Source organism: Euwallacea fornicatus, chromosome 5, assembly GCF_040115645.1.
Source record: "Euwallacea fornicatus isolate EFF26 chromosome 5, ASM4011564v1, whole genome shotgun sequence".
NCBI lineage: Eukaryota > Metazoa > Arthropoda > Insecta > Coleoptera > Curculionidae > Euwallacea > Euwallacea fornicatus.
Window position 1 is genome coordinate 1,107,653 of NC_089545.1, and position 16,202 is coordinate 1,123,854.

The 16,202-nt window shown below is 39.4% G+C and overlaps 1 protein-coding gene across 1 annotated transcript in view; it reads left to right on the forward strand.

Moving 5' to 3' along the window:
- The first annotated feature begins 1,222 nt into the window (after positions 1–1,222).
- Positions 1,223–16,202, forward strand: part of LOC136339185 (homeobox protein B-H1-like) — a 31,007-nt gene continuing 16,027 nt past the window's right edge. The window contains exon 1 of the mRNA XM_066282208.1: positions 1,223–1,723. Within this exon, the coding sequence (XP_066138305.1) occupies positions 1,495–1,723 (229 nt within the window). The 5' untranslated portion in view covers positions 1,223–1,494. The remainder of the gene's footprint in view (positions 1,724–16,202) is intronic.

Below are 16,202 nucleotides of genomic sequence, written 5' to 3' on the forward strand. Positions count from 1 at the left end.
TATCAGTTTGTTACCTGTTCGCATATTGGAAATGAAGGAAATTTTAAAGATTGAAAATTTTAAATTTTAAATTTTAAGTAATCATTTTTACGTATCAACAATCCCCCTACTCAGAGCAAATAAGGACGTCCCAACAAGAAAGAAACGAGACAGGCCAAGATTATTAAAATAATACAAGTCGGAGGTAAAGTGTTAGAAGGAGAACAACAGTATAAATTTAAAAACATTTGTCTTCTACAGATTTCTCAACTTAAAGTGGTTGCTTACACAATCGACTGTTGATGTTCCCACATTATATGCGTTAAAACCGGATCTATCGACTTTTGTATGAAGAGTCATCCGAAGTAGAACTACGATGATCATTGAATTAATTTCAAAATTTCATTAATAATTAAAAACACGAAGTACAAGAACTTGTATTAACAACTTATCGGGCGATTACGCGATATAAATGTACGTTAATTTAATACAATAGTTTGAATGACAAGTAAGCAGTATTTCGTAGATCCGTAATTCCGATCAATCAATCCAATAAAATTTGATGATTCTGTTGGTATGATACTTTGATACTATCGAAAAACCATGGGTCCGAAAGTGAATGCTGAATAATTGAACGATGTCGTCATCTAGCGTTAAATTTCAGTGGTATGCACATTAATGAAATTAGGGCATTGTGCAAAAATGACATTAAGTTAACAAGTAAAATCAAAAATTTCTTAAGAATAAAAAATATTCACCTAACGCGCATAGGAATGAAGGCCGGAAAATAATTTATCATAATATTAGTTTAATCTAGATTTGATTAGATGATTAGCCGATCGTCATCAACTTCTAAAGAGCCCAAAAAGCGTAAAAAAGTAACAAAGCGCCACGATTCCATATTCAAACTAACAAAGATGGCATTATCTGGAACACAATGGAAAACTAATAGAACAGAACTAATATCGCAGCTTACTTCTCTGGGCTATATGGCTTTATTACATAACCAATAGAAGTACTTTAGAGCATAAAACTGTTTTCCTAAATACTCAATCTAATAAAATCTCTTCCTAAGTCCTGCCCATAAAATAAATACAAGAAAGCGACTCGGGACGCCTCAGCAAATCTATTGGACGGCAAATTATTATCCTTGCCCTGTGATTGGCCGGGCCAACCAGGCAGTGGCAGTCCCTTGGGAGGGGAAGACAACATGGCTGATTTACTGCCAGTTAGTCCCGCCGAACATCGCTTTCAGGTTAGTTTAGTAAAACACCTCTCGCCGAGTGTTTAATAGACGTTTCGGCCCTGGACCTTGGCGAGCGCTCTTTATCCACCCTCAAAAAGAAATAAGAAAAATTCTCAAGAATTTCGAAGGACTCGAGTGACGCGCGGTATACTTAGTGAGGACAAAGACGAATAGTGCGGTTATCGAAAATTGTCTAAACGCACATTTGACGACCTAGTACTGTCAAAGTGTTGGGTGTAGGCGAAAAAGTGTCGAGTACGGTGTCTGGCATGACCGTGCAAGACGAATCCAGGGCAATGCCGCAAACAGCGTCCACTAAGTCTCGGTTCATGATCACGGACATCCTCAATGAACCGGCCAATGGAGCTGCGGCGATCATGAGAGGAGGAAGGTCTCCTAGTCCTGGACCCAGGGATTTGTCCCTACATTCCAACCCGATTCATGATAGTGACACCGATAGTTCCGGGCATCCAGACACTTCTAGCATATGCTCAAATGGTGAGTTAGAGAGAATTTTTTGTCAGGGATTTCCGTAAATGAGAAAAAAATTGATGGTTGCAATGATGAATTTGATGAGGGGAGTCCTAGCAGGTTTTGACAAGGGTTATGTAAAAGTTTTTTAGCTTTTCGTACATGTTTCCGTTAAGAGGTGCATTTGTTGATTTCGTCCAAGAGTGCCGCCTCAGACGCAAGCGGTGGGAGAGGTAAAGAGTGAACGTTATTCTTAATTAACTTTTAGTGAAAATAGGTCGCAGAATGGAATAAAATATGAAACGAAAATGTCACATTTCTAGGTGAATTAAAGAACCAAATAAATTTGCTTGGTTCTTATAGAAAAATTTTATCAATCCGATGAGTAGTTTTGTAAAGAATTGAGCTTGCTCGTCGGAATTGCTGTTTATTTTTCTCTTCAGTTGGCGGAAAAATTTGTTTATTTCAACACAGGGAGACGCCGGTTCCTGCTAATTTTAACGGCAAAATATCGAACACGAAATTCAGACTTTTTTAGTCGAAATTTTTAGGTTTAGTAAGAAGTACTTCCTTAGGATTCTTTGCATAGCGTGAAAAAAAATCGTACTTTTTTACCAGAACTATTTAGCGGTACAAACACTTCACGAATTCCAGCTTAATGCCAAGTTTAACACTTCGCATTTTTAATTAGAAAATTACACCGCCTAAAATGTCCTTTAAAATTTTTTGAAGTTGTTTCAAGTTAATTCGGGTTAAACACCGACATGAGTTGCAGAGTATTTAATCCTCTCGCAAGTGGATTTTACAACTGGACTCCTGCCAAATGCCGAATTTGACAAATTCATGCCAAAGCGGTATTTTAAATTGTGTTATTTACCACCAAATAAAAATTTTTCAAAATGTTAATCTTCCGTTTCTTCTCACTTGTTGTAAATTTGTTATTAATTTTTACTACTACTAAACTGAACTTCTCCGTTCCTTTCTGCTACATACACACTCGATCTACATCTTCAATGTCTTCCAAAGAGGTTAACGTGAAATGTTCCCGTGCGTGACTCATAACTACGTACGGTATGAATTTTTAATTATACGTTCATCAAGAAATTCAGCACATTATATTAAATTCTAAAGGAAACAACTACAAGTTAAACAATTAAAAAATATTTGATTGTTTTACCTTGAATTTTATCCATTATCAAGTCAGTTTCTCGCCCTCTTAAGAGGTTGCTTAGTGAGTGTTAAATACTCTCATGTACATGTTTTTATCACCAACCGTTCCCGCCTGTCATCTGGTAAGTATTTTTAAAATGCAGTAAAAAATGTTTTGATTCTTTTTACATGTATTTTTGATCCCTTTTAAAGTCGCAAATTCAGTATTTTCCTTTTGGAAGGGGCACTGTAAAGTACCCTAAGAATGCACGTTTTCTATCAACCCCTTTTATTATTATTATTTTTTGAATTGTACAAATATAATAAACGCCTGGGTCCACAAATAGATCCATTTTTCATCCATTTATTCAAAATATTAATTTTGTCTCTAAATTCACAACCGTGTCTCATTAATTGCTTAATTTTTTTCAGTTATCTGCTTGTTATTTTGTGGCTATTTAGCCTCAAATTTATTCCCTATCTGCCTTTGAAAAACAATTACAATCAATGGAACCGCAAATCCGATTTGTTTGTAAATTTGCGTGCCATTAATGCGTTGATCGCCTTGAATCTAAAATACGGACTAAATGTTGACTAAACGTAGCTGTGTTGTTAGATGCGCATAAACACGTCACTGCCATTTAGGGGACCACCTCAAGGATAGAAAATTGCCAGTGTTTCCTGCAGCTCTTCTACAACTTATTCCTCACATACCCCGTTTCAGCTTCCAATGGAAATTTCGTAGAATTGCTTCCTGAATTTCCGAGATGCTGGCACTAAAAAACTTAAAAAATGGAGAAAAGGAGATAGGTAGGTGTCCTGTTATTTCGGTTCTTGCCAAAAACGGAAAACCGGCAGCTCTCATTTTCCATCTGGAAAATTGGCTATAAACAACTACTTTATTGTACGTTTCCATTATTCTATTATACGTGCGTCTTTTTGCGTTGTTCTCCCACAACTTGAACGTTAATAAATTTGGTTGGTCTACCTTGATTATCGTCTTTGGAGATAGTACTTAATCAATATATTGGAGTCGATTAATTAAAATTGACATATTACGACGCAGTGCTGTAGAAAGAACTTGACGTGCCAGATAAGATAATGCGTTTAAATAATTGACTAAATGGTGCAGAACATGATTCTAGACTAATTTTAATTATTTACAGATTAAGATTATAGAAATGAGTTAGCAGGAAATCTGTTCAGATGTATTGGAAATGTGGAGGTATTCAGATAAACGTTCTCTTCATCCGTTTGATTTCCAGTAATTACGTGATGTGATTATGATTCAGAAATGAAAGCAGTCCCATAAACGAACTGCCGCAGCTGGAACAGTCTCGACGCATTCTCGCGTTTCCCTCTCAGTATCTCTCTTCACATTAACCATAACTCCCTTTCTATTTCTTGCTCTCTTTTTGCGTTAGTTGGCCGGATTATCTTTTCACCGGTCACACTTCACCATCTCCTTTATTCCATTTTTTTCTCTTCATATCTTTTCTCGTCTGTCGGCATTCACGTCCTCGCAACGCTATCACTTTTTTGTACATTTACACTTGTTCGTCTACTCTGTCTCTCTCTCCTTCACACTTTAATCGTGTTCAATAGTTCTCTGAGTTCAGGTTTTATTCTCTTATCTCTCTCCTTCTCCACTTCAGTCCTATTTTCTGAGGTCTCATAATAACAAAAAATGCGTTTTTTTTGTTTTTTTTTTTATTGATTTATCACATGGAAACTCTCGGAAAACTTTCCTGGCTACCCATTGTCCACAGTTACCAATCGCAATAATGAAAGGCAAACATCATAAAGTTAAATATTAACACAAGCAATCATTCTAAAGGGCCGGAAACATCGGCAAACAATCGCTCGGCGTTGCATGTCAATAAACGAAACCTCAACAAGGTACATAAACAGACCACAAATCAAAGGGTTATCATTTATTCAGCATTCGATTAAGGCCCGTTCACAATAATTCAGATCAACATATGAGCAAAAGACCACAATTAGGAAGGTAAATATTTTAGTTCGTTATAATGGAATGTCATATCACGCGATTGGTTAACCTTAAACGCGAGATTTAAATGTTTAATGTCGAATTGCTTCGGCCCCGTTTCTTAAGCCGGGCCTGGTTTTTAATTCGAATCTGTATGAAATGATTATAAAGAGTAAGGTCGTTTTGTTATTTCTGGGTTTAATTTATTGGATGTCTATTTATGGCGAACTATTTATTGTATACGGGCAATTAGTGTTAATAACAACACTTTAATAGGAATTTTAATCAACTTGTTTATAGGTATGTGCGTCAGTTTAAGATATTCACATTGTTGAAAATTATGCCTCTAAAATCGAAGGTAATTTATAGTTCGTTCCGAGGTCAGTTCCCACACAATGGGAGTTCCAATTGGGTTAATACCAGTCTTCCCCCGCTTAAGGATCGATAGACCAAGTACTGGCAATTTTGTCCAGACGATAATTTCCAGGAAAATCAAGAAATTAAACAGTCGCATACCCTCATTTAATCGTTTATACAAATTGAATGACCCTATTGCATTGATTCTTACAAGTTAGCTCGTACGGAAGTTTGCCCTATTCTAGTCGGTGTCGCCCTTGTCGGGGGCTGTGCGACGGACCGGGAAGGGCGGGGGACTTGCCGAGGCCGGCCCTGTTTCCAACTCATCTTCTAATGAACGAAATCGACTTATTTACTAATTCTACGTATCGTTACGAGATTCCAAAAAATCTACGGGTTTGGTAAACATACTCGAAATTTACCCTTGAGATTAAAAAGCTGCGCATCCTTTCGGCCTCCCAAATCCGATCCTTAAACTGCACCCCATCAGCTGACACGATGTAACGTATTTAGCCGCTTGGGATTATCCTATTAAACCATCAAGAGGCGTGACAATCAGACAGAGAAAGGACCGATATCAGCCACAATAAGTAAGAAATTCATTTTTAAAAACCGGTAGTTGCTCGGAAGATTTACCAGACCTTTCTTAAGGGGTGCTATACATTTAGACGTCAGATTTTTAATAGGATTAAATTGAGAGCCTGCACACCTTTCCCGTTCATCCGGAAAGTGGTTTTTAATCAGCTTAACAGATTTGACTTTGGCGACTTTAGAACTGTTTTTCTGTGTGAAGGTATCGATAACGAGCAGGGTTGGTTTCCATTCCGAGTACCCGCAAAACCGTCTTGTTTCCCGAACTTTACTGTTTGAGCTGCCCCACTTTCCCTGGCACTAGCTGTTTTCAGTCAGCTTCAGAAATTTATCGTGGAGAGAATTCGTGTAGTCCGCCCCTGCGCTTGATCCACCTTGGATTACGCCAAAGCAATGTGTGCAAAGAGCCCCCAATTAAAATGCTTCCCATCTGACTGATATTAAGTAGAAGCGCTTTAATATATCCATTTAGCACTTCTTGTTAAAATTAAAATAAGTAGAATGCCATTACGAAGTCGGACATTAAGAGCAGTAAAAAAACAATTTACGATCGGCAATTTTAATAAGAGCGATTTGCATATAAAACCGCTCGATATCAATTTAAGTGGGAAAAGTATAGGCTTTTCGGTCCTCCATAAGGAAACGCTAATAAATTGCTTGCAACACGTATCTGTCTGATCATATCCGTTACAAATTAGTTTATTTATAGCGTAATTGTTAGTACTATCTATGCTAGTGCGTTCTATGGCCTTTGATCAAATGAATTACAAATGAAAGAACCACTAAAAACTACAGGCAGGTACAAGTTTTCTTCAATTAGGAAGTCGTTGGGAGGTAATACCGAGTGGACTCAAGTACAGTAATCATCTGGGACCAGTTTCTTGAACATTTCGTGTAAGCTCTACCGAAGAAACATTGAACGAAGACGGGGAAGCTACATTAAACTCAACTGGAGACTTTCGAATTTGATTGTCAACTTCAACAATGACAGAGCGGGTGTCATATGTGACGTTAATGGCAGTGCCCGTTGACGCTCTTGACGTAGCAAACGAAATTGACCGGTGAATCTCCGGATGAAATCGCACGTACGTTTAAAATCCACCGAAAGTTCAGATTTCGACGCCTTCATCGCCTTATTCACACACAAGATAATCTCACATGGACAACTTCCAGAAGGAATAATTGATCAGTATTTTACGTACAAACGACCGGAATTTTCAAAAAGGTGAGTTTCGTCCTTGGTTCCGCTTGGCTGCCAACCACTGACCACGACTCCCCTCAGTAAGTCCGACCGATTTGAAGAGATCCCGATATGGCAATTGCTCTCCGTGCTCGTTAACAGTTCGTTCGCGTGATCGTCACGATCATTTGAATATCGGGCGAATTAAACAAATGGTACCACCGTTTTGTTGCCTCGAAAAGATCTCTGAATTCAAAAGGCCGCTTTTAATAATACAACAGTTTGAATTAAGATGTTTATCAGACGGGGATTTCACGTGTTCGCCAGCTTGGCTCCGTGTTAATCACGGCTCAACAATGGTAATTTGGTCCTAATAGAAAATCGATGTGACCATTGTTGAAGGTCTTTGATGGATCTGCTCGTAAATGTTGCTTGACCAACACAAAGGTGTTTCGCGCACAGCGGTACGTTTGATCTTGAACAGTCGCTGCTGATGATCGTTGAACATCGTCATTACTCATCTTCACTCATTACGTATTGAACTACCTACTTCAGTGATGTAGTGATAGCCATCTTCAGGTTCTTGACACTTAAAATGCTTCTGGTCAATGGCAGCCGCAAAGAGGCTAACTAGGAACATCATCACGCATAACTAGGTGGTTTATCTTCAAGTGATTCGCCGATCCAGTGCTATTATTTTGCACAGAACTTGGCGGTCCTGGGGCCGAAACACCATGGATGCCCTACTTTTTTCGGCGTATTAATTAAGACAATAGTATGCGTACCCATATAATTTCGTGCCACCAAAGGAGTATCTTCACGAGTTAATAGGAGACAAAACAGCTATCTACTTCTTTCCGACGCTCTAAACAATGTATCGTTAAGTGGAAAAAACGGTATCAAATTGCCTTAATGTGAACCCCACATTACTAATTAACTGAACTAATTTTCCTCGATTTGTTCAGCAAGAACCATATTTCAGCTTTGCAAAAACAATAGGCGTCAAGTCTGTTAACAAGCGACAAAAGTCGTTTCACTAGGACCGTTATATGATTTTATAATGGATCGGAAGATGTAAAAGCTAAAGGCAACAGTGATATTTAAAATTAATAAAGGCGTTTAAAAAAATTACTCAATTAACGAAGAGTTAACGAGCGGTTTGAACAATCTCATTACTTGCACATAAGATAAAACGCTAATAATCGCATTAATTTGCGGAATCCAGTTTTTGCTTTTTATTTGGAAATTAAAGGCTTGATGACTTTGTTTTTAAAACGGCCATCAGAGAAGTGACTCGACGATTCGATTGCTTTCAACACACAAGTTACGCAGTTTTCGAGATAATTACATTCCTACAAAATAACAAAAAAAATAATAAAAACTATTGATTCCGAGAACACTGATATTCGCTCGCTTTTTCATCGTTGGATCATTGAAAGGTGCTTTCACACTCAAAATTGCGGCACAATACATCTAAAGGACTGCGAAGAAAGCACAAGAACTCTCAGTAAAATTGGAAAAAAATCTTCCCTGAAAAGTGGAACGTTTACCGAGCTCAGGGCCGGCCTCGGCGTGTCTCGCGGCCTGGACGAAATTTTCAGTCCACACCCCAAGAAAACCGACAACCCGGAAGGTCCGCTGCCGCGGCCCGTCGCCCGGCCTCGCCCCCCCCCCTCCCAGCCGCTGCTGCTTACTGAGATATTGTGCAATTACACTAGAAGTGGTAGGATCAGTACCAACGCAGAGACAAACCAATTCCGGACCCTCAAAAAGGGTCAGAAATATATGCGGTAGTCGTCAGTTTGGTCGGAACGGGACTGCTCACACACATACAAATTCCTAACAGTGTCCGATGATCCAGGATTAGTTGTCTTTCCAGCTGGAACAAGCTTTGTAGTAGTTTGAGTTGGAGTTACAGGAGACAGAGTTAAAATTACGGGAAATTACCAGGTATAGGCGACGGCCCTGCGAGACCACAATCCCATCGGAGAGGGGCCTGACCTCAAGTAGCTCATTTGAGGTGACATTTAACTGATACTGAAATCAAATGTGGATCTTACCACCCTGCAATTAGGACCGCCAGAAGCCACACAAAACACGGAATATTTATAACAATTTACATGTATGTGACCTGCAAACTTCCTTTGCATTGTTCGTTCCATCACGCGAGTGGCATTACATAAAAATGAAGGAAGAGTTCGTGTTTAATCACGGAATTTTTAACCGTAATTTATTTATGTAAGGTAATGAAAATGAAAGCATTATAATTAACTTAAATGTTTAATAATAATAACAATAATAACAATAATAACATATACCGGGGGAAATGTTAGGTTCATTGTTATGGATTTTAATTGTTGTTTTTGTGACATAACCAGGTTGTGTGCTTCATTTATTCGGCTCCACTCGGCTTAGAGGAAGTCTGCGATTAAGATCTTTTGTAACACCTTAAGATCCACTTTATATCTTCGGATAATTAATGGAACGCGCATTTGCTAGATGGCCTATGATAATGTCCCTCAATTTTCATTCATCCTTTTTAGATTACAAAGCGCTAGCAAACTTCCCATTCACCTAAGTCACCACATATATTTTAATCATATATAATTTTCTGGCAACAATTTTAATTTTATTGCTTTTTAATTGGTCTCACATCTTTGAGACAACATTCCTCTGGCTTTACTCACAACTTTATGTAAATCCACTCGCCTCGGAATAACCTTCACAGTTTATGCTCAGGTGTAATTTATTCATTTTATTCATAGTCTTTTACTAGTAAAATAACGTAAAAGCGCAGTTCTGCTTTCTTTGGTTTATCCACATTTAAATGAATTTGCCAGTTAACTGACCGTTTATGGGCTCAACAGCTTGGTTTTGTAGGTTTGTTGACTTCAGCACATATCTCTTCCCCATGGCATCAACGCCGAAAGTGCTACACAGTACCGGCTAAAAGTGGAGGAACTTTCAGTGATTTGCCGCAATTTTATGCAGTGTGGTACCATTCGAATTTAACGCATGTTTATTAATATAAGGCAGGTGGAGGAGCAATAATAAAAAAAAAAAAAAAATGAAAAAGAACCTTTGTTCTGAGCCAACAAGGTTCGCGCAAATTGAGCAACAATGGAGAAACATTCACGAAAATGAAAATGATCAACGCATTCTTTCAGTATTTTGTATCATCGATTCTATCAGTTCCTTAACAACGTCCTCTGATATGTCGCCTCCAGCTCGCAGTATCGGATAATTTTTCCTTATTTCTAAATTTTAACGCAATTTCATATCTCACATCAGCTTCAAGTTGGTCCCACGAGCTCTCCAAAGGATTCAACTCGGGGATCTGCGCGGCCATTTTATTGTTCGGCTTCCAAAAACTTCTTAATTGACTTGGCGGTAAGTTTGGGATCATTGTCGTGCATAAATTGCCAAGTTAAAGGTAAGATTGCCTCAGCATATGGTAACATTGTATTCTGCAATATATTGACCTACACATGTCGGTCCCATTAATTTGTGCTGGTGCTCCTACTCTGTGCCCACCAAAACATCAACGAACAAGGCCGTTTTCTCCTCCGTGTTTTATTGCGAGTTTCGTATGCTGAGGGTTGAATCGTTCGTTCGCAAGACGGCGTACCCATTTAGTACCACACGATCCAAACAGATTGTACTTACTTTCGTCTGTCAAGAGTACATTTTTCCACTGGTTCAAGATATAGGTCGGATGGTTCAAGGCAAAGTTAAGTCTGGCCTGTCTATTTTTCTTCTAGATATGAAGGGTTCTTTGGTAAGTCTTCTAGCCTGCAGTCCTTCTTGGCACAAGCGCCTTCTAATCGACCTAACAAAAATCGACATCGTTGGGTAATATTTTTTATAACCTCAGTAGTTGCAAATGGATTTTTTAACGCGCATGTTCTAATTAACTTCTCTGCTACTAGAGTTGTCCTTTTAGGTCTTCCAGATTTAGGGAGTCCAGCGAAGCTCCCTCGTCTTTTTATCATATGAATTTGCTTGGGAACAACGTTTGTATGAAAGTTTAAATCTATAGGGATATTAACTTGTTTCAATCCGGAACTACATTTCTCAATTGCGAATTGGTCAATTTGACCAGACAAATCCTTTCCACGAGGCATTTTGTTGACCCTTTTAAATATACTGCCAAAATCCGAATCTATTTAGGCGAGAAAAATTCATAGAATGTTAAAGGCAAGGAAAAGCTTCTTCATTTTTGTCCGCTTAAAATTATAAACAATTTCTTTCCATTATTTATAAAGCCGTTAGAACGTTGTTTACTATGCTTTCAGGAGAGCGTTCGAAGGTAAATACTTTCCTGAAATGAAACAAAGCTCATTACGCCTAACTATGAAATTATGGACAGAATGCAAGAGTTACTCCATTTTTGGCCGGCGCCCTATGTAGTTTATTTATCGGCGCCTAAATGGGGGCCAGAGCGAAAACTCGCTAAGAAACTCGAGTTACGTGTATGTGTAATTACACGTTACAAACGATGATGTAAAACGAAACGAAAAGTATTCAGTTACTCTTATATTCTATGACATATAATTTCATCTGGTGTGATCTAGTTTAAAGGTTTCACCGTAATTTCTTTAATTAGCAAAGGCATTTCGTATGCGTGTTGTATAATCGTTTTTAATGAAATTGAATAGCTATTATAAAAAATGTGAGGCAATAAATCAGGTCTGTAAAATTAATTCATTCGAGTGTCCGCAATTAATTTTTAGTGGATCAGCTCTCGGAGAAAATAGAAATCCGATATCGCAAATAACGCAAATAAAGCCAGAAAAATATAGGAAAGAACGTAGGTTACGACCCCAGCCATAAAGTCGTGCCCAAGTCCAACAAACTTACCCCCATTTCAAAGCCCAATGCGATTCACGTTTCCGAAGAATAAAACATTCCCTTTCCAGACAGACTCGTTTCGAATTCCAGCTCACTTAGGGCCGATTCTCTAGCTCTTATGAGGTAATTTATAAGTCTTTCGGTCTCTGGAGACCGAGGATAAGATGTATGTGTTTAAACTGGCGATTTTTATTACAGTCCTTGTCAGTTTGGGTTGGATTTCGGACCTTCTTCGGATACTTCAGATTGTTTCGAGAAAAGCCGGAAAAGAGGAGAAACACCGAAGTAATTAAGTATGTGTTAGAGTTGGGAGTCGCGGTGCTTGGACGGGTGTCCACGGTCGGACCACGACGGCTAATCGCGGAAGCAATCGTCGCTAGCCCGCGGGGCCCACCGGTGGACACCGGCCAGAACGCGCAAAATACACCAAATCATGAAGGACAAAAAGTGCGTTGGTCAGAGACATCATCAAATTTTCCAAGAACTTCTTTTATTAATAATCGCGGAAAACCTGTATCATCTTGGCGACTTATTGAGCTGTCGATTTATCGCGATTGAGCAGAAATCTTCCCAACCTCGAAAGCCGCAGACAGGAGTTTTATCGTCCAGAATACCGACGCTAAATTGCCTAAAATATAGAATAAAGGCGGGCTGATTGCCCATTAGGAAATAGAATCGCTTTCGGAAAAAGCTTTCAGCACTACTTTTAATTGTATTTTATCTGCCGCGAAGAGAAGCTCCGGCCCAATTTTCTCGTTCAGGTTTGCTCCATAAAACTTGCGCAACTGAACAGAAAATAATTTGATTATTTACGGAAATTTCCTTATTTTCTCGCAAAAAGGATTAAGTTAAACGCTAACCTCGCACTTGTTAAAGACGGTTTAATTGCATCCTGCAAAATGCAGTTAATTGGTTTTCCTTATTTAAATAACCAGCACCGGCGATATTAATCAAACCTAATTTATCTGGTCTTGAATAAAACATGTAGCGCTAAGTTCTTGTCAGTTTTGCGTTAATAAAAGTTACAGTTATTAATATATTATGATTAATTTTACATAACTTAGTGATAATTGACCATTGGAAACTAGTTTCTGCTACTACCTTATCTGAGGCAATTATGGTTGAACCTCCATTGGGATCGCTATGCCACAGATGTTTAGCCGTTGAGTTTTTGTTTCAATTATGAGGCAAACCATTTGAATGTATCCTCAGTTATTATTAATTAAAAAAAAAGTGTTGGATAGTCAAGAAGCAGTCCCATTACACTAACAGGCCCATTCCCAAGGCTTTCTGGGGTTTTCAACCTCGACCCATTAAGGAAATTCACTTACCTACTCGGAAAGACTCTTTTCAAAAAAGCAGCCTATTTGCCTTAAATTAGAAGCCTTTATGGTGAAAATGAACTAGAAAGGCGTTCGCATTCATATAAAATTGATTTTGCGTCTTTGGGTTAACTGAAAATAAGGATAGACGTCAGTCCAAATAAAAGGCTTAAGCTTTTGGCTTTTATCGAAATTTCGTTCAATTAATCCTTTTGTGGCGAATCGACAACCGACCCATCAATCTAAGTTGCTTTTATTGCTACGAAATGTGTGGAGTTCCCTAAAAGACGTGTGTACGACCATTCGTTTTACCAATCAGAAGTATCTGGTATCGATTCGAAATCGTGACGGGTAACCGGAGAAAAATATTAACAGCATAGGACGTACATTTAGCACATTGGACTTTAAGATGTGAATTCCGGCTTCCAGACCATCCTCGGGACGGACGAGAACTCTTCCCGTAAAATGACTTCAAAGAGAAAACATGGTTTGCACAATATAAAACTAGCGAGCTAAGTACATCGAGCTGCAACGCCGTGTCCCGAGCCATTGGCTCTTCAAAAATTCTGGACTACAACCTCTGGAAAATGCAATCAAGTCCTTAGCGATTTTCTCGGCTGCGCCCTATATAAAAACGGCTAAGGACTCAGGGGCTGCACATACTCAGCACCGGTTTCAGGAGGGGGCGACGTTGGGGGGCGGACTTTGCTGGACGGCGGTTTTTCTTGGAGTACGGAGGCGGCGATTAAAAATTTCGTCCGATGCGCCAGGCTGGCTGAGGCTCTCTCGACGCGATCATCCCCCTCCACCCTTTAAAATCGCGTTCTGCAAATTTGCGAGCGTCATCGTCGTCCGAGTACCGTAATCCACGCAAGTGGTACCCCTTTCCGAGCCGCTGCACGTGGAGCTGGGTCCCGAATTGAACCGAAAGTAACGGTGAGGATTTTACTAGCAAAAAGTCAAATGGATCGGATGCCATGACGCCTTGCTGATACATTAGCTTCAGCATACATGCTAATGAGAGTTTCCCGAGCTACCTACAGTATGAAAATTTATTTATTTCAATTTCAAACGTAATCTGTTTTATGATGCATTTCATTCTGTGAGTTTCTGACGGAGAAAGGGGCGAAAATACGCGACATCAATATACACTGCGCGACCCGGAAAAGAGAACACCCCGTAAAAATGGTTTTATTTAAGTAATTTTTGGTTTGCACGTTTGTACATGGGAACACAAAAAACGATTAAATTTTAAGTCACATTTATCAATGTATTTGCGAGTTATCAGGAATTTTAGGTTCTTTTTTGCTATAAAAATTGCAATAAAATATCAACAATATGACAGCAAAATATCACTTATTGGTGTGTAGCGTGCCTTTAGATTTATCAAATATGGCTAGACGCAGAATGAAGCGAAATTTTCATCAGTTAAGTGTGTTTGAAAGAGGTCAAATGGTGGGTCTACCAAAGGCTGGTCGGTCATTCATTAAAATCGCCACTGGATTGAACGGACTGCAAACACTATAATGAGATATTACCAGGCATGGTTCCAAGGAGAGCAAAGAGATACATGGAGAGGTACTGGACTGATCCCGAAGAACTACGGAACGCCGAGATCGCCGCCTTCGAATTATGGCCCTAAGAGATGGGTTCGTCTCGTCGACCACGCTGGTGGATCGGTGGTTTGCTGATTATGAAAGGCCCGTTGGTATTCGAACCATTTATTGCCGGATACGAAAAGTTCAACTGATTTCCTACCTTGCCCATCTTGTGTTATCCCTCACTTTAAATCATCGACAAATCCGACTGCAGTGGTGCAGAGAACGGATACATTGGAATCTGGAATGGGATAATGTCGCGTTTAGTGACGAATCTAGATTTTGTTTGGGTACGCATGATGGTCGGGCAAGGCTAAGAAGAAGACTGGGCGGAAGACGGGATCCTCAGTTGTACAGAGGCTGTCCATTAGACTGTTGGGGTAATGGTTTAGGGTGCTGTTGCATATGGTAGCGGGTCACCGTTACTTATCATTAGAGACAGTATGACAACGATACATCCAAGAAATCCTGGACCTTCATCTCGTGCCTTATCTGGAAGCTCTTGTTGATCCAGTTTCTCAGCAAGACAATGTGGCTAGAGCGACCATCGACTTATTTCAAGAAAACGTAATGAATTTGCTACCTTGGCCGCCTCGGTCTTCAGACCTCTCACCGATTGAAAATGTACGGGATATTGTGAGTAAAAGGTTGAATAATTTATCCCATCCCTCCCAACCCTAGCAGCGCTACGTCATGCAGTCCAGGTAGCCTGGAATAAGATCCCCCAAGGGGACATCGATCACCTCATTAGGTCCGTGTCGAGACGGGTTCAGGAATGTATAAGACACCGCGGAAGACCGACAAAAATATATTTTTTTTTTGGTTTGTAACAATTAAACTCGTTCAATTATTTAACGAAGTATTTCTTTTTGCGTAAGGAACATGCGTACCGAAAATTCTTCAAATGAAACCGTGTTTACGGGGTGTTCCGTTTTCTGTGTCACGCAGTCCGTTTTAGCGCTCCGACCGGGTTGGGCTGGACAGGCACTGCGAAAGGCAACTGGGAAAACATGCGGGACACGTGAAAATTCAATCGATAATTACCGATATGGAATAAATTGCACAAGGCGGACGCGGTTATCTTCTTAAATCTTCGGTTAACACCGAGACAAAAAAGTACACGTATTTTGCTGAGAAGAATCGTAATTATCTCGTTGAAAGTTTCCTTCTCAGAGCCCAATGCGTTACAACCCACATAAAACCAAATATCATCTTGCTGAGTAATAGTGCCTCTTGCAATGTGAATCCGAGTAGAATAATATTATTCCTATTGTGACAATGATTAATCAAACACCGAACCGTTATTTTATCGGATAAAAACACGGTCGAATCGCCACAAATTTCAACAAAACTTATTGTGTAAAATCCGCAATAATTCATAATCGGAATGAAATGGTCAAATTACCTAGCTTTTTCCAGGAATCAAATAAAGCAAATTGAACACAATAGCTGAATGTGGCCTTTGAGT